The sequence below is a fragment of the Carassius auratus genome, unplaced genomic scaffold (genome assembly GCF_003368295.1).
Source record: "Carassius auratus strain Wakin unplaced genomic scaffold, ASM336829v1 scaf_tig00005421, whole genome shotgun sequence".
NCBI classification, from domain to species: Eukaryota; Metazoa; Chordata; class Actinopteri; order Cypriniformes; family Cyprinidae; genus Carassius; species Carassius auratus.
Genome location: NW_020523658.1, coordinates 6,239 through 25,275, shown reverse-complemented (window position 1 = coordinate 25,275; position 19,037 = coordinate 6,239). Strand labels below are relative to the sequence as shown.

At 34.2% G+C, this 19,037-nt stretch overlaps 2 protein-coding genes and 1 long non-coding RNA gene across 4 annotated transcripts in view; 2 read left to right on the top strand and 1 right to left on the bottom strand.

Moving 5' to 3' along the window:
• The window catches only part of LOC113070930 (acyl-coenzyme A oxidase-like protein), a 38,792-nt gene extending 30,674 nt beyond the window's left edge, over positions 1–8,118 (bottom strand). Inside the window, exons 1-10 of one of the 2 annotated variants that reach the window (XM_026244280.1) lie at positions 7,923–8,118; positions 7,697–7,793; positions 7,302–7,388; positions 6,868–6,954; positions 6,061–6,159; positions 5,649–5,763; positions 5,270–5,356; positions 5,106–5,178; positions 4,372–4,504; positions 3,317–3,351 (exon numbers count right to left, since the gene is read on the bottom strand). In XM_026244280.1, the coding sequence (XP_026100065.1) occupies positions 3,317–3,351; positions 4,372–4,504; positions 5,106–5,178; positions 5,270–5,356; positions 5,649–5,763; positions 6,061–6,159; positions 6,868–6,954; positions 7,302–7,388; positions 7,697–7,793; positions 7,923–8,053 (944 nt within the window). In that variant the 5' untranslated portion in view covers positions 8,054–8,118. The remainder of the gene's footprint in view (positions 1–3,316; positions 3,352–4,371; positions 4,505–5,105; positions 5,179–5,269; positions 5,357–5,648; positions 5,764–6,060; positions 6,160–6,867; positions 6,955–7,301; positions 7,389–7,696; positions 7,794–7,922) is intronic. The other variant, XM_026244279.1, reaches the window with a different exon arrangement.
• Positions 2–3,307, top strand: LOC113070931 (uncharacterized). Its single transcript, XR_003280007.1, has 3 exons — positions 2–177; positions 341–405; positions 2,935–3,307. It is a non-coding gene; the product is annotated as an uncharacterized LOC113070931 (long non-coding RNA).
• Positions 8,119–9,385: 1,267 nt separating the features above from the next.
• On the top strand, positions 9,386–18,138 carry LOC113070929 (lutropin-choriogonadotropic hormone receptor-like). The gene is made up of 6 exons (XM_026244277.1): positions 9,386–10,073; positions 15,359–15,430; positions 16,725–16,799; positions 16,945–17,019; positions 17,619–17,693; positions 17,961–18,138. The coding sequence occupies exons 1-6, from the start codon at positions 9,919–9,921 to the stop codon at positions 18,136–18,138; spliced, it is 630 nt and encodes a 209-aa protein (XP_026100062.1). The 5' UTR covers positions 9,386–9,918.
• Positions 18,139–19,037: the final 899 nt, after the last annotated feature.

The following is a 19,037-nucleotide window of genomic DNA, read 5'->3' as shown; positions in this document are numbered from 1 at the left end:
ACATTTCAACATTGAACCTCATTCAGAATGTCACTGCAATCTCAGAAACCGCTGTCATTGTCAGAGAATCACATTCAAAGCCAAACAGACACAGCAGGGTCACAGCAAAGGGGTCAGACGTCCCACAACACACCTGGATGTCGACGCACCGGAGAAATAAACCAAAAACCATTCCAGGTTACCCACTTTTCTAACCGCAGTGCATGCATTAGTGTGTGTGGTGGACGGCTGGTCTTGTGTCTGTATGTGCTTCTGTCTTTCTGCTGTACTCAAGTCGAGTTTTGTACACCTGTGACTCTTGAACTACCACAAACTGTATCTCTACATCTAACATCTGCAGGTGGCTTCCCCACACAGCAGACGAGATGGGAGCATGTGTGTGTGCGCATATGTGTGGTTTTAAAGGTGAGAAGCCCACACAGAAATCCTATTGTAACATGCCTCATCTAAAGTTGAATGTCTTATGTACAGGTCTCTTAAAATTACACAGACATGTGTATGTGCTGGTCAAATGTCATGTAAAAGCGCATTAAGGTTACTGATGTTATTGTAGAAACACCCTATTTATAGATGCACAGTTTTTGCAGAGTAAGTAAGTAACAAACTAAACAGTAATAATGTTGCAAAGTACAAAAACAAATACAAATGTGGCTATGAAGAAGACAATAGTGTCATCATTTAGTTGTTAGTATTGATTCAATTTGGTTCACTAATAGTGCAATGTTCATTAAATGATTAATAATTGGACTATAAGCAGCTGTACAGAAGACAACGGTGTCGTTATTTTAGCTCAGTGTTGATTCAGTTCAGTTCAATAGGTGTCGATGTTGCAGAGTTTGTCACCTATTATTATTAATTCTGCAACCAAATATCCAAAAGTAAAACTGAAATAAAAAATAAAGTTATATAAAATAATGAATAATACAAATGTCTAAAATTACAAAAAATAATAATACAACTATATAATAAAAAAATTACTAAATAAAAGCTATATACAATAATAATAATAATAAATCTAATAAAATGACTAAAGCACATAACAAAATTACTAAAACCAAAATTAAGAAAATATGAAATACTTCAATAGTACATAAATAACACTGCTATTTGTTAGCATGAACGAATAGATGCACAACTTCAGTGACGTCGGTAGGGTTGCTATTGAGATAAAGCGAGTTGTATACAGCTGTTCATGTGATCTCTACACGACGTTTTTTTATTTATCTGAAAGTCCTTTTGGGATGTTTAACATCCCTTACAGTCAATTACTTTAGAAATAAACCTCTTTTTCGTCGAGGAAACACAGATCTATGAACTATTCTGAACTGCAATATTCTATAGTGGAATATATAGAAGTCACCGGAAGACATAGTGGAACCACATGATGCAAGCGCACACCTACATTTCCTGAAGACTGATGAAATGCATGAAGTGTCGTCTTTCATCTGAACAACTGTCCTTCATTTCTCTTGTCTCTTGTTATTTCATTCAAAAAGTGAAACGCTATACCATTAAACTCAACATAATACGGCTTTCACAACCCATTCTATTTGCCTTATACTTCCTACTGGACATCCTGTACAAGAATTATGAACTCAAGTTATTAACTTTGAGATTATATTAAGATTTTCTGGCATTAAATCACTATTATTGACTGTTGGTAAGATTTTAGAAAGACTGCATTAATGAAATGCTACTTGCCTGTTGGACAGCTCAGTCACTGTTAATGACAACTAAAACTATTATAAATCATTTTCAATAATCAAAATAAAAAAATTGATAAAAAACTTTGTACAGGAAGATTAGCAACATTGGCAACCAAATGAAATAAGATAAAGTACAAAAATGACCAAAATTAAACTAACTGAGAAATAAAAAATAAATACAATAACATTTACAATAAACAAAGCTTTCTAAAAATATAATAAAAAAACAAAAATGATTCAAATGTACATAAATCTGTATCAAAATTACTAAAACTAAAAGTGAAATATATATAAATCAAAGCTTTTAAATCTTTTTATAAATGCCAAAATCTGAAATAAAAATCTAAAAAGCTATATAAAAATACACAACAATGAAAACTAATAAAAATGACTTAAACTACAGCCGAAATAAAAATCTATTAACTATATAGAAATGCATATTATAAAAAAAAAAAAAAAAAAAATTACAATACAATTACATAACAAAATTACTGAACCCGAAACAAAACCTAAAATAAAAGCAAATTCAAAAGATGAAAAAAATTACTATAATAGTATATAAATACATACAGTGGTATTAGTTAACATACTAAACAAATACAAAATCTCAGTGACACCAGTCAAATATTTTACGGTCTGCATGGTAACGTGAGCAAAGACAAAAACTATTCTCTTTGGAATGGCGTGCACCACTGAACATGTCTAAAGATTGATTTTGTATTGACTGTAAATGATTGTATGTAGCTTCTGAAGACGTGTATAACTTGAGTATCAATCTTTACCGCTGTTTGTTTGTCAAGTCTTATCCTTATAACTAACTTTCCCAGCAACTGACCGAACAAACAACCGGCTACTCTGCTTCTCCCAAACCTTGCAAGCAAATCGGCAAGCCACATGTGCACAAAGTGACCTCCGACTGTGCTTTGACAGCACAGCGCGCTGTTGTTTTTAATCTTAAACCCTCTCTCGTTCAAAAAGTCTGAAGTGCAGTGGCTTTGAGGTGCGTGTCGTAATAAGATCGAACAAGAAGAGGTGTGGTGGGCTGAGAGCATCGAGCCTGATAACTGCGAGTGTGGTTTTTCTCTCACACCTGAGCGCTCATACATGTTGTGGCTCTTTGTTCCTCCTCTGATATGTTTGTGCGTGTGGGTGCGCAGAGCCGTTTTGCAAATGGAAAACCTGCAACTATAGAAAGCAAACATTTCCTCTCTTTCTGTATTTGTTTCAGCCTGGGGATGCCATGTTCAGAGAGCCCCAGCATCGCCCACGCAGACGCACACATGCACCAAGCCACATGTGAGGAAGACGTGCAGCAGCAGCCGAGAGTATCCCTCTGAACTGGATGTGCTCTGCGGTGAGGAGAGACTCCACACGTCACGCCGCTCTCATTTTGTTTGCACTCATTTCTAGAGCTTGTTGTTTATTTTTCTCTCCCCTACGACCACATAAATGGCTTTTGAAACTCGTCGATGCAGTTTTGATGCGCAACTGTTTAACGCTGATAAATAATTACAGGGAATTGTTTTGATCTGTTACCACCGATGCATCGCGTCTGCATTTCACGTGAATTTGCACGACATTCACACACACAGATTTTTTTAACAACCTACCTGTGACTGTAGCGTACTGCAATGACGAGCCCCAGCTGTAGAGAAAACACACTATTTAAAGGTGATTTTTTTTCCAAAAACAAGTTAATAAGACTGCCGCTGGACATTATTAATAATTAAAGTTTACAGTTCTCCCTAAAATCGATCATTTACTCATCCTCATGTTGTTAAAAACCTGGATTTCTTGCTTTCTTTTGTGAAACACAAAATGAGATATTTAGCAGAATGTCCAGGCAGCTCTTATAACCATAACTGCATCCAGCCCTTTATATAAAGTTGGAAATATAAATATATCCAGCTAGATCCGCATACATACAGTATACTCATGTAAAGATATATATATATATATATATATATATATTATCGTCCAGCGCTGATCTGATAAATGTAATTATAAGGCATGAAGATATTAAGATATTTTAAAATATTAACATCATGATTTTCTGTAAAGCTGCTTTATAAATATCAAATAAATATCTAAATCAAATAAATCAAAGTCATACTGGTGACAGAGAGCGTAAACTGAACAATCCATTAATTAATTTAATTAACTGAAATAAAGTAGTTTTAAAATAATTATATATAAATATAAATTAATATATATACATATATATATATATATATATATATATATATATATATATATATATATATATATATATATATATATATTTAAACTTAGACACTAAAATAAAATATAAATAGATGAAGAATTTAATAATTAATTTTTGTCTGGCAGCTAACGGAGTTAAAATAAAGTTAAAAATAAATATGAAAAAACTTGTAAAAATAACAAAGGTGCATAATACAATTTCTAAAACTAAAATGAAAAATAAAGTCAAAATATTACTAAAATAACATAAACAATACTAAAATCTCACTATATTACACTAGAGAAATAATTGCATGTCTCCCTCTTGTGGTGAAGCTGAAGCATCACTGACTTTACTGCGTCACACAGAGATGCAAGTGTGTGATGGTGCATAATAATCATGTTTCCAGAGTAATAACACTGATTTCTGTTGTGTTTAATGCGAGTGGAGGTGAGTAGAAACCTTCATGGCAGCCATTGCTTGTACAGTGAGTCCCAGGCGGGTGGGCGTCAGGGCAGCCAGCATTGCATTGAAGCGACTGCTTTTACTGAGGACAGGAGACGAGTACAAACCATCAGCTGACACTGACCCAAACCTGAAATACACAAGAACAATGAGCTGTGAGAGACACGCATTCTCTCCTACATTCATACAGAACTACTACATACATCAAACAGGCACACGCATGCATATATATCTATATATCTATATAGATATATGCGTGTGTGTATATATATATGTGTGTGTGTGCTTTCTGATAATGTTGACATATTCAAAATTTAATTTTTTTGTTTTAATTAACCTCTGAGAACTGTCTAACTATCAAATAAATAAATAATAAAACATGACCAAATAGAAATTTAAAAAATCTTAAATTTTATATTATTATTAATAATAATAATAATAATAATAGCAATATATTAAAATATTGTTCAAATATATTTAAGCATTTTTTAAATAATCACTGTTTATTTGATTTCTGTTGGCATCAATGAATTTCAATAATTTTTTTCCAGTCATTCGTAAATAAAGGATAAGGATTTTTTTAAATTAATAATTAATTTTTAATTAATTAATTTTTTTTAACATTCGCTGATATTTTCTGTTTTTTCCATGATTGTGGGAATTACTAATATAATCTCACGAATCAGTTCAGTTACATTTCATTGTTCACGATGCCTAGTCCATTAACTCACTTTCCCAGCAGATTTTCCCTTGGTATCCGGACGTTATTAAATATCAAAATGCCATTGTCAACCCCATGCAGACCTGTGCAAAAATACACATATAAAGTACAACAGTCAAGACTTGAAAACATTATCGAGGAGGTCTGCATTGAAAAATAATGTTAAGGCATTACCTTCTTTGTGCTTCATGTCAATGGTGGTCACTCCTGGCCACATGACTCCATTCTGATCACGGATTGGTACAATAAAGCAGTGGGGACCTGAAACAAACATCGTCTCAATGAGAAGCATGATTTAGGTGGCGTTCATATCCATACAAGTTATGTGCTAAAGTTTAACACATGGGTTAGTAATTCAAGTTTATGCTTTCCAAATATTTTGAAATAACGACAAAATGCATGCATGTTCACATGTAAAATTTAAATCAGTGTCTAAATGAGCACAAATGAGTTGTTAGAAACATGCCAGATATGCTGAACTAATGTGCAGACGGGTTTATGATGATAATTCAGTATGTAAAGTCAGTATGAACAGCTGTTGCATCAGTCTTACCCTGAGATTCTCCATTTATAATGAGCTGGGCAAACACAGCGGCATAGTTTCCTTTCATTGCATTCCCGATGTACATTTTCTGAGCGTCTTCGGAAGGTGTGTGAATAATAAACTCCTGCGAAACCACCATCAGAAACATTTCAACTCAACTCCGTGTCTGTTTCGCAATAATTCAAGTGTGGATATGAGTCACAAAAATGAAAGGTTTCCAGTGAACATTAGATTTCAGTTTCAATTCAAATTCAATTTACTCTTATAAGTAAGCATGAATGTCATATGGGTTTTACAACATAAGTTGCTGACGCCAGAATTGATATTTTTGGCTAAACTATACTTTTAAATTGTGCATTGAAATCGCGGTTGATCCCAGACAGTCCTGTAGATGAATGCATTGAGTAGATTTGGGAATCACCTGTGTGGACTGATTGTATCGAGCTTCAGTGATAATGCCTCGAACGTTGCTACCGTGGCCCCTCTCAGTCATCGCAAACATCCCTGTAAACTCTAACTCCTGCAATTAAACACAAAATTGAATAGGGCATGTTGCATTGACATTAAAAAAAAATAGCTCAGCCCAAAAAGAAGATTTGCTTCACCCACCCATGATGTAAGATGAGGTAAATGAGTTTGTTTCTTCATAAGAACAGATTTGGAGAAATGTAGCACTGCATCACTTGCTCAACAATGGATCCTCTGCAGTGAATGGGTGCCGTCAGAATGAGAGTCAAAACAGCTGATAAAAACATCACAATAATCCACAAGTAATCCACAGCACTCCAGTCCACTCCAGTTAATGTCATGTGAAGTGAAACGCAATTAATGATGGATGTGTTTCTTACAAACACGCAGCTTTTGGCTTCACAAGACATTAACTGATGGACTGGAGTGCTGTGGATTACTTGTGGATTATTGTGATGTTTTTATCAGCTGTTTTGACTCTCATTCTGACGGCACCCATTCACTGCAGAGGATCCATTGGTGAGCAAGTGATGCAATGCTACATTTCTCAAAATATGGTAGAGAAATAAAATCATCTACATCTTAATTTGGGGGTAAACTATACCTTTAAATCAATAATGTCAGCCATTCTCGCAATAAACAAACACGTGCAAACTCATAGAGACCAAAAGGACCAGGACTTTGACTTCCAAACATTACTGTGCAAATCTGTTGAGTGTGTTTCAAAGTCTGGAGTGCACAGCATTTATTCATGACTTACTGAAACAGGGAGATACCATTTGATCTTCTGCTCTGGACTGCCCAGATTACTGACAGCACCTCCATAGAGTCCACACACAACACCGAGCTGAGGGATACAGCGAACAGTGCAGTGTGACTATTCAAATGTGGAATAGATGCAAATGTGTAGCGTCATGCATGCCAACACCACATGCAAATGTCTCGAGAACAGCTCAAAATTCAGTTATAGCGTAAACAACAGCAACCTGAGATCTTTGAAAACCTGTTCCAGCTGATTTCAGCATAATTACCTCTATCACGAAACAGCGGGAATTATAGAATACACCGTAACAATGATTTTACAACATGTTACCTGCCATTTCTTTGTAATTGTTTGTGAAGTTTACAAGCATTTTTTGAGTTAACATTGTTCTGCACCATTTTTGTCGGTTTATAACACAAAAATGTACAAACCTTGACTCCCGTGGACATGTCAGCGGAGCAGATGATCTCCGTGATGCCTAAACTCTTGTTTATGAAGCCTTTTTGCTTCTCTTTTAGCTAAACAAAGGCAAATAATAAATGTTCAATATGCATTACACTAAGGAATACAACAACATTGTACTGACTGGATGTTTTCGATGCACTGGGTTTTATGATAGCATGGCAAAACCAATTTTTTGTCTCATGTAGCATGGTAAAACCTTGTTTTAGGACTTCTACCAATGTTGAGGCTTGGAGGACAAAGTGAATTTAAGGAATATATCAAAGTGCTAACGTTTTTAGCAAATGACAACATAGCTTTACCATGGTAACCCCATAGTACTTTTTGAATGCGTAATGAAGACGTGCAGAAGACTCTCTCTCACCTGATTTCGAAGGTGTTCTTTCATGAAAGGCAGTCTTAACAAGTGATAGAGTCTCTCTGCAGTCAGGTCTCTGCTCTGATCCAGAGTCAGCTCATAACTGCAGGAGAACAGAGGAAATCCAATTTCATCGCAAAATGGATTAAAATCTTTTGCATCTAAACGAAATGTCCACAGCCTCCATCATGTGTCTGGAAGAGGTGTCTTTAAGGAAACTCGGTTTACCTACCTGCTGGACTCAAACAGTTCACACTTTGCAATCGCGTCACGTAAAGCATCTTTAATCTCCCAGGATTCTCCATCTAGATATCTGGCAAAGCTGCTGGACTGTCTCCGATCCATGGAGGATAACAACATCATGACTCGAGTTCCTCGTGTTTTCACTTTCACTGTAACAGTTGAAACACTGTAACATTCCACTTCCTCGTTTGGGTGACGTCACGGACACACGGCCAATACGCGTGTTTTATTCTGATTGCCAGATGGATAACGCATACATTTACACTCATTTATCAACTGGAAATAATAATAATAATATAATTACAGTAAAATGATACCAATAGAGAATTTAAAGTTGAAATATGTGCGGAACATTAATAATGCGATGGGAAAACTTTAAGATCTTTCATGAAGAGTAAATGTAAATGTATGCATTGTACATATATCTCGCCCGGCATTTAATATCAAAACAATCATGCAACAAGAAAGCATATGATGGGATATGTTGAATAATAATACAAAAGCGGATACGAAAACTTAATAAAGTAACTTAATAAAGTAAAATTATATATATATATATATATATATATATATATATATATATATATATATATATATATATATATATATATATATATAGATGCTGATGACAAATACTGTTTTTATTTCCTTATTATTATTTGCTTATTTATTTATTATTAACAATAATAAAATGTGCAGCATGAAAAATGTGGAGTAAATAATCTTTGTTAAAGAGTAGATTTATGCCTTGTGTTTCTTGCTCTTTAATATCGAAACTTACAAGAAAGCATAGAGAATATGCTTCATTTTCTCTTTTGCTGAATTCTAAAGTTTTTTGTGTTTGTGTGTGTGTGTGTGTGTGTGTGTGTGTGTTTATGAAACCTTTAAAAAGTAAAAGAGTCATATTATTAGAGGACTGTAAAATGATAACATATAACAGTCAGCAATGATGCCATTATGATTATATGAAATGAGAGAAGTGGCCCACAGCTCTAGTGGATTTCTTTATGTCCTATCAAGGTTAGATTGCTCCTCCCAGTCTTATCAATGGCACAGCCAGGCGCCGGAGCAGACACCAGCAGACACTAATAAACTACTGCCTGCTTTGCACAGGTCAGCGTGGTCTTTAAAAAAAATAAAAGAAAAAAATTACTGCCCAGACGGAATGGTAATATATGACATGCATTACCCCATATCATCAGTGACTTTGCCATATATGATTCTCTAAAGCGATATGTCAACAATATACTGTATATTTTATTTACATATGCAACTTTATTAAAACAACATATATACAAAAAAAATCGTATATGTGTGTATATGTATGTTCTATCTATCTATCTATCTATCTATCTATCTATCTATCTATCTATCTATCTATCTATCTATCTATCTATCTATCTATCTATCTATCTATCTATCTATCTATCTATCTATCTATCTATCTGTCTGTCTGTCTGTCCATACTGTATCCTATATTTTGACCTGACTTCTTACTTTTTTCCGACTTTTTGTGATGACGTCATGTCGATCATATATATATAACATTCACGATTCAAGATTTGTATTCGTCACATATAAATGAACATGACTGATTCTTTGTTGTGTACATGTATGTCTGTCTATCCAGTATGTGTGTGTTACGTGTGTGTGTAAGGTGAGTTTGACGGGACGTACGCAGCGCGTTCATTGTTAGTTCTGGTATGACTCAAGACACGCAGAAAACCCGTTTGTTTGTGAGCTCTTCTCCCAGACCTAATCCCGTGAAAGGACTGTTAACAAGTAGCTGCTGCACTATCAGACAAGAAACTCTAAATCAATCGTCCAACTAACTCATCAAAATGTAAGCACCTCGAGGAGTCAGCCAAACGCGTTTATTCCCATCAGTCTCCAGCGCGCACTCAACTCGATCTCCAGTCAGAAGCCCGGAGAGAGAAAAACGTGGATCTTACTAGTTTAAAAAAGGGTGAAAACAATACGGGACAATGCTGAGATCTTTCTTGCTTCTTGTTTCTCCTCTGCTGATGTCTTTCTGCGACGGAGTGTGTTTCATGTGTCCGGAGATCTGCCGCTGTTCTCAGAAGAGCATCACCTGTAACAGCGCGACGGAGAGCCTGAAGAGCAGGACTCACAGCAGACTGTAAGCACACTACACCTCATCCATCACCTAAACATTTAAGACATATTGCACTGCCTTCATTTAGTAGGACGTGTGCTTTTGATTCCAATTTATTTAGGCTACATTTTAGCGTAACAGTAAAAAAAAAATTCTGGTTTGAAAGATTATTGGAGTAGCCTACGTTTTAAAAGAAAATACTTCAAAATGTCACTTTTAAGTTTAACTTGTCCTTCCTTTGCAATTGATTGTGAAGCTTAGTAAAAATTTCTGGGATGAAAATTGTTTCAGCCTCATTTTTTCCCCAGCGATCTACTGTATATAGGAGACCGGGGCAAGTTGCCACACGGGGTATATAACATACAGAGATTTCAGGTTGAAAGGTTAGAAGTCAGGTTGGGGCAGGTTGTCACATAAGCTTAATGTGCTGCAATCTTCAACAACTTTTCAGTAAAAACAAAGGGTTAATATTTATGTACTTTATGCACCTTTTAAGGTTTTTTTTTTTTTTTTTTTTTTTTTTTTTTGCTGAAAAGCCAATATTTAGTTATGCATTAATGATTATAATGCATTAAAATAATTCTTAATGCAATTTCAAATTTAGACATGAAATGGAAAACAGTTTTTTTCACTCTAGTACTACTATTTCTTATCTCAAATGAAACCTGAAATCAGAATTAATAAACAGGTAGTTCTCATTATGACATCTTATCATTTAAAATGTAATATTTTATTTTATTTAAATATTTGTGTTTGTGTATATGTGTTGTTTATAGCACCTTCAAATGCAACTACACATCAGGTACCATATACAAGATGTTCATTAGCAAACATTAATTAGTTAATTAAAATTTAGTCATTTTTTGCTGATTCATAAAACTTATAGTGAATGTGTGAATTAATACTGAAAAGTCTGTTGACAGTGATTCACTGTGAAAATTAACCTCTTGAATATCATGTACGTGAACACATATAACACATCTGGCACACCCAAGTCAAGTCAGCTTAATTATTTCATAATAATGCTTGTATTACAGTACAGAATGTTAATTTGGAAAAAGAGAGCAGCTTAAAGGAGGTAAAGTATGTCATTTTGCTTTAATATGTGATTTGGGGGCCATTCCCTCTTCTCAGGGATTGTATGCCTGTATCTTCAGTTTATTCTCGTCTCAGTGCATTTTTAAAGACTCATGCAGATCTAACTACAAACACATAGCAACAACAAACCAAAAGAGACATTGGATATGCTTATCTGTGGCTCCATTTCATAACATCCCAAATACATTTTAGTCTAAACACATGTGTTCCATTCAGTTATCTGAACAGTGAATAAGCAGTTATCTATATTTACTCATTTAATATCTGCAAAATGTACAGTTATGTAAATACATTCCACAAAAAAATCATTTTACTGAAAATAACTTGGCATTGTTTTGCCATTAAGCCATTGTTTTGGCTGATGAATTGATGATGAAAAAAATATTGCAATATTGCAAGAAAAAAATATTTACATTTAACCTTGCTTTCCATTTATTACTTAAAATACTTTTTCGATACCACAGCAAAAACTACTAGCCAAACTAAGAACGTTTGAACATAATTAAAGACGAGTGAAGGGCCGGTAAAAAATAAGAACAAAAATAATAATAGTAATAAATAAAATAATAACAATAATAAAATAATATGTCTAATTACATTTTAGTATAATAATTATTATTTTAATTTCTATTATTCTTCCAGTCATTGGATAAGAAAAAAAAATATTTTAATTATTTATATATATATATATATATATATATATATATATATATATATATATATATATATATATTATACATAAACTTAAAAACATAATTAATATTATTTTCAATTATAATACATACAATAATAGTATTTTCATATTTAGGGAACCATGGCTACATGTATAACCTAAGACGTTCCCCTTCTAGGGACTCGAGCTGTGTTCTCTGACGAACACTTTGGAGAACTGAATTTGAGTCTCATTGCTGGCAGGAGTTGTAGGTGGGGGGAGTAAATGAACAGTGCTCTCATCCACCCTCAATACCCATGGCTGAAGTGCCCTTGAGCAAGGCACTGAACCCCCAGATGCTCCCCGGGAGAGAGTTCACTAATAAACCCCATAGAGTGGGGGAGGGAAGCCCAGCCCAGCCCTATTACCTGACTAAGCTTAAGGGAAAAGATAAAGGAAGTAGACCATCTATTAAAAACCCTGAGGGGAGATGGCTAGAAGAGGCTCAAGGGTCTGCATACTTGAAAAACCCTATTAAGGGGGCAGCCTGAAAACGGACAACTTGAAAAAATCACTCGTCTAATCTGCCAAGGGCGGGTATCTGCCTTTATGTGAACAGACTAAATCAAGCCTTTTAGTGGTGCGCACTGTTACTTCCAGCATTTGCCCGGGGCTGGAGTAAGGTGGGAGGATTCGGTGCTCAAACTTTCATCGTCAACCATATCCATCCCCTGCTCAATATAACACTATCAATGATAGTGTTAATGTGCAAGCTCTCCACCAAGACACATAACTCATAGATCGAGTGCATCCTCAGGTGTCAGAAACCTCAGACACAGAAGCACACAGTTTCGAACTATGCTCACTTGTCTTGGTTTCTCCATAACGCCTTCACACGCACTGTCAAACCAACGGCTCCTGAAGACAACAAAAGTTGGTGATGTGTTTGGCAGGTGCCCTCTTCTACTTCTGGGTGCCCGTCTGTGATGTCATGGGCCAATGGGATTGGAGTTGTTTCACACGTCCAAAAATGCAGTCTATTTACACGTGCTTAATACACCGGTCCTGCTGGCAGCATTTTTCCAAAGTGTCCGCTTGAGGATGCAGAAGAGGAACAGTATTTTCAGGCTATATTTTCGAGCTAATGCATGCACTAAAGTCATAAACAGGCCTCCATCAAAATGCAGATTGACTCTTTTAACTAAAAACTGCAACTTTACTTTTTTATCTCCTGACTTGTTAGCATGATCACAATAACCTGTTAGTTTACTTTTACTCTGAAAACATGAACAGGCCTGTTAGAAGCTGTTAACCCTGCTAAGCAGCAGCAGTGATGCAATATATGCTTCTCATTATAGTCTTGCTTACGCATGGCACCTCTACCTTTTTGGAAAAAAGCAATGGGGGAGTTATTGACATGTGGCAAGCTTGTGAAAAGTACTATCCAAAATAGACGGGTCAAGTAGTTTTGTCTGACTAACGGGTCTCTCGATTCGGCTTGCCATTGCGCCCGCTGAGCTGATTATGTTAAGAGAGTCTGTGTTTTATGTCCTTGAGGCCTTGAAATCACCTTCTTCCTCTAGTGAAACCTTGAGTCCTGATAAGAGTTATGTGCAATCAAGGGCATGAGATAAATGAATAATGTCCTTGAAAATAAGGAAAAGCTTTCAGAACTGTAATCACCCAACTGCTTGTTTTTTTTTTTTTTTTTTATGGTTTGTAGATGGTAAAAATGTTTTTAATTCCAATGCGGTTGAAACAAATATGTGGCAAATATAATTAACACATTAAGTTCAATCAGTTAAGTTTTGGATGGAGCATCTGTCCAAGGATAATTATTTGTACAGTGGCTACAAAAAATATTTGAACACATAAGACACAAATGTTTTCAAATATTAATTAATTAATAGTAGCAATAATAAAATACCGTATATATAATAATAAGTTATAATATTTTATTTTTATAATATTAATAATATTATATTATTGTTTAATATTATAATTAATCAAATATAATTTAATACAAATAATAATTCATGGAAATGTTTTAAATTTAATGCCTAGTTAATATTATTAATTTGAATTTACTTGAGTCATGTTAAACCAGACTTTTATTTTGGCAGGTTGTAGTGAAAGCCTGTTATTCTGAAGAATAGAATAGTTCTGAATTTGATTAATTGTACAGCTTTGTTTTTGCTTTTATTTTTTAGCACTTAGACATGATTTGAGGCTTCTGTATGCATGTCCAGACACATTTCTAGTAGCTTACACAACCTTCCTTTAAAGATCCAGCCCTTAGATGAGCTCAGCACAGCAGAGGGTAGGAAATATGACAGCCTCCACTCCAACTGAGAGGCTTCACGAGTGTTAACTAGAGCCGGGCAGTTACTCCACACTCACATCATTAGACCTTCACTGGAAGAGATGAATCAAGCAGCGCTTCACAATTACAAACTCTGAGAGCACGGTGACCCTCTCTTAAAAACAAACCTAAGTGATAATTATCAGAGTGTAAAGGCTCCAAACTCTTAATCGAAACATGGCCCAGACATACGAGACATAATGTGACGTAATTACTACCACTTTGCATTGTTATTTTTAGCAGTGCATTGGAAAATTTGATTGTTGCTTGAAATTTAAGGTGCAATTAGTGTTATTTGTTAAATATTTACGGTAACTTTGGAATAATTGTTGTAATATCTGAATTTGATTCTTGATTCTCTGCAATGGATGCTCTGCAGTGAATGGGTGCCGTCAGAATGAGAGTCAAAACAGCTAAAAAAAAAAACATCACCAATGCTACATTTCTACAAGTCTGTTCCGAAGTTTCAAATAAGAATATGGCAGAAATAGTAAGAATAATACACAGTTGTATACTATTCTGAATAATATGATTTTACATGGTTTAAGTGCTAAAAGAATGAAGGTCAATAGTCTGTTAGTTTTAGATTTGTGGTCCTTGCTGGATGAGCTTTTATCTGCTTTGTCTCAGGATAGAAGTGCTTTGCTGTTGTACAACTTCCTTGAGGCTTATCAAACCTTACAGTTTATGCCAATTTTCCACCGAATAACTAAGTTTATTAATTTTATCCAGTATGCATGAATGTTCTGTTCTGAATGGCTGTTAATGTGTTGCTATATATGACCCTGATCCACAAAACCAGTCTTAAGTGTCAATAAATAAGCTTTCGATTGATGCATGGTTTGTCAGGATCAGACAATATTTGGCCGAGATACAACTATTTGAAAATCTGTAATCTGAGGGTGCAAAAAATCATCTAAAATCATCTTTAAAGTTGTTCATATATTAATTCTTAGCAATGCATATTACTAATAAAAAATTTGGTTTTGATATATTTACGGTAGGAAATTTACAAAATATCTACATGGTTTTGTTTTGTTTTTTGTTTTTTTGGCTATTGCTACAAATATATCCCGGTGACTTAAGACTGCTTTTGTGCTCCAGGGTCACATATGGTTGCAAAAGGGTTTATTGAAATCACAAACTACTAAGTAATGTGAAATTATGATTAATTAATCCTGTGTATCTCAATTTCAGAGTTTTAAACTACATCTCACTGAAAATCATCAGCACTCACAGTTTTGATGGCCTAAAGGGAGTGAAAAGAATGTGAGTAGTCACTGTTTTTAAAAATATGACACCAGATAACCAGATGTTTAGCATGTCTAGTGAAGGGTAATGCCATCCATCATCACTCCTCTTTAGGCCAGCTGGCTCATTTCCACATCATTTGATCTGTGAAGAAAATCTTTTGATGTCCACTCCCCCTTTACAGAGTCGAAGAAGCTTTCATTGGCAATTTTCTTTGAACCCTTTAAAAATAAATAAATAAATTTAAAAAATACCCTCAGGATATTCAAGTTAAGAGGAACAGTTTGAACATTTGGCCTGAATAGGGGGCATTAAAAGGAGCAGTATTTAGTCTATGACAGTTTTAATACCACACTGAGACTCCAGTGGGTTTTGTGAAGAATCTTACTTTAATTTGTCCAAAAAAGAAGCATCTCTATCCATCGAAATGGCTTCAAATAAGACGTGTTTGGATTATATGTGCTACTTTGAAAAATTCTAATTGGAACTAATCTTTTTAAACATCTTTAAAATGTAAAATGCAGAACTTTATAAAGCAACCACAACATAAACAAAAACCTGAATTAGAATGTGTAAGAATGCAATGTTATTAGACATGTTTATATAAATGACCAGAACAGAGATGATGATGAAAGCTGTTTTTTTGTTTTTTTTGTTTTGTTTGTTTGTTTGTTAATAAGTAGTTGATGCAGAAGTATTTTGGCTGAATTTACTGCTCCAATATTTGTCTGTTTTTGCTTTTTGTCATTTATGTAAACATTATATGAACAATAAATAAGTCTATAATAAAAACCTGTTTGGAATAAAGACCAGACAGAGTTACAGACAGATTAGCAGGTGCATGCTTCACTATTTTTGTCATTGAGGCAAATTAAATCTCATTAGTATTTGTAAGTATTTGTATGTGAAGTACAATTGTAGCACAATTACCATTCAGAGTTTATGGGATATTCAATTCTTAGTTTGTTTTTTAATGTACTAATAAGTGACATACAGTGAATAGTAATGACATAAAATAAAAATGTCTAAATTAGTTTAATGCATGCATTTACAGAAATTATGATCAGTTCTTTGATTTCTAAAAACTGGGCAAAAATATTTTCATTATGGGAGTCACAATATTTCGAAAATAAATTCCATTTCCAACTGGTTTTATACTTTAGCTGCTGTCAGTCAGTGCATTGATATTGTATATTTTTATATGCCATGAATTCAACATGAATTTAACCTGTACTTTCTACATTCCTGTTCTCATCGTGTTTATGGGACACATTTGACCTATTATTTTTCTTGTTCTTGTCTTTGGATCCAGAGAAATCGCCCAGAGCACATCAGTGGAAACCATAGAGAAGGAAGCATTTAACAATCTTCTGAATGTCTCAGATATGTAAGAAAGCACTCAAGGAAAAATGAAAGGGATTCACGGATCATTGAATGACTGTATTTAATTGCTTACCGTAATTAAAACAGAATGGAACAGGAAGTTCTTTCCACAGAAATGTGTCATTTGTTTGTGATTTCTCTTGTCCCAGCTCAATCCAGAACACACGGAGCCTCGTTCACATTCACAAATGGGCGTTCAACCATCTTCCCAATCTCAAATATCTGTAAGCAGCTCATCCCCAAGCTCTGTCTTTCACATTTTAATCGATGTATACAGGAAATGTATATTAATTTAAATGAAATATCATGCCTCAAGTTTCCATTGCTCGGTAATAATATCAGTGATATCTAGAAAATAAAAACTTAGATATCAGAGATAAATTTTACAAATAATTATATTTTTATATTTCTATATATATTTTCCATATGTTTCAATATAAAAATGAAATATGGAATATGGAAACATATGGAACATATATATAGAAATATACATAAATATAATTATTTGTCAAATGTCTTTTTCTAGTAGTTTTTGTTATCCATATTTGATGTATTTCAGTAGTAGCATTTAAAAATTTTATCTCAAAAGATTTTACATATAAACAATGATATTTATGACATTTTTAGAAATATTGACTTTCTCCCACACACACACACAAACTGTGCCACACACACATATACACACACACACACACACACACATATACAGACATATTTTCTCAAAATATAAATGTAGTATAACAGGCTTGGTTTTGTTTTCTTGTATCGGCAAAAACCAAAGTCCCAGTTATGTGTGTGTGTGTGTGTGTGTGTTTCTCTACAGGAGTATTTCCAACACTGGCATTGGTGTATTCCCTGACCTGACCTCCATCTTCTCCCTGGAGTCTGATTTCATTCTGTGAGTTTTACCCTGAGGCTGTCATGTCTGTGAGAGAGATGTGGTACGTGAGATTGAATGATGGAAAGTAATAGTGAAGCTGTAATGCGAGCATGCTACTGTCTTTTATCTTTCTCGAGCTGACGGAAAATGGAGTGTTATGAAAGACATAGACATACAGCTGAGAAGAGCACAGGTGTTTTAGATTAGGAGACTTGGTCCATGAGATTTATCTTGTCAACAAAAGAGCTTATTGTTTCAACCTAAAGTGGTTTTGTTCTTTTTTAGGGAAATTTGTGATAATCTCAACCTGCGTTCAATCCCAACAAATGCTTTCATCGGAATGACGAGTGAAATCACCACAATGCAAGTATCTCACAATTGGATTCAGGGCTGTAACCTCCATGGATCAGGAATACTAAGAATTATTATTGATATTTCAATAATTATAGAATACATTCACTAGTTCACTAATGTTGTAACTCGTTACATGGCATATAGGTTTATTACCATTCACAAGTTTTGGGTCAGTAAAGTTTTTTTTTTTTAAAGAAATTAATACTTTTGTTCAGCAAAGACACATTAAAATGATCAAAATAGTCAATAAAGTCATTAAAAATGCAACAAAAGATTTATTTAAAATATTTATTGAACAGCAAATCAGTATATCAGAATGATTTATGAAGATCATGTGACACTGAAGATTGGAGTCATGATGCTGAAAATACAGCTTCGCATCACAGAAATAAATGATATTTTAATATTCAAATAGAAAACACCTGTTTTAAATTGTAATAATATTTCAAAATATTTTCTGTTTAAGCATAATTTAAACTCCAAACTGGGATATTAACATTGAAGGACATGTATTTATCTCAATATTCACATTAACAATTGATCAATATAGTTTTTTCAGTGGTCATCTATTATAATGTTTACGTCAAAGGGGTCAAACCAGTACTTTTCCTTTTGTCTTAAATTAGTTTGTATGACCATTGTCCACTCTCTCTGACCCTAAAAAAAAGAATTGGGCCTTTTTGCTGCTATGCCTTAAAATCAACTGATAAAAAGCTCCTTTTGAAATGAACGCAGCTCTTTTGCAGCACTTGTGATTTGTGCATTTGCCTTTTGCTCAAGTTCAGTTTTTTACTGCCTCGTCCTTTAACAGCAGCCTTTTTGCATTACATTGTGACAGATCCATAAAACAATCACTCCTCAAACTATTAAGATCAGTTTGAAACAATCAGTTCATGCACTGGTTTGAAATGATCTTATGTTTTGCATTTTTAGTTTCAATAAATGACTCTCCATGACCTATACTAAACAAGTTAAACAAAAACAGAAGTATTATACTGGTGTTTTAAA

Bases quoted from the DNA above. Each gene is read 5' to 3' on its own strand.
- LOC113070929 (XM_026244277.1), top strand. From the start codon at position 9,919: ATGCTGAGATCTTTCTTGCTTCTTGTTTCTCCTCTGCTGATGTCTTTC. The intron at 10,074-15,358 runs GTAAGCACACTA...TCTCAATTTCAG, and splicing joins AGCAGGACTCACAGCAGACT to AGTTTTAAACTACATCTCAC. The intron at 17,694-17,960 runs GTGAGTTTTACC...GTTCTTTTTTAG, and splicing joins CTGGAGTCTGATTTCATTCT to GGAAATTTGTGATAATCTCA.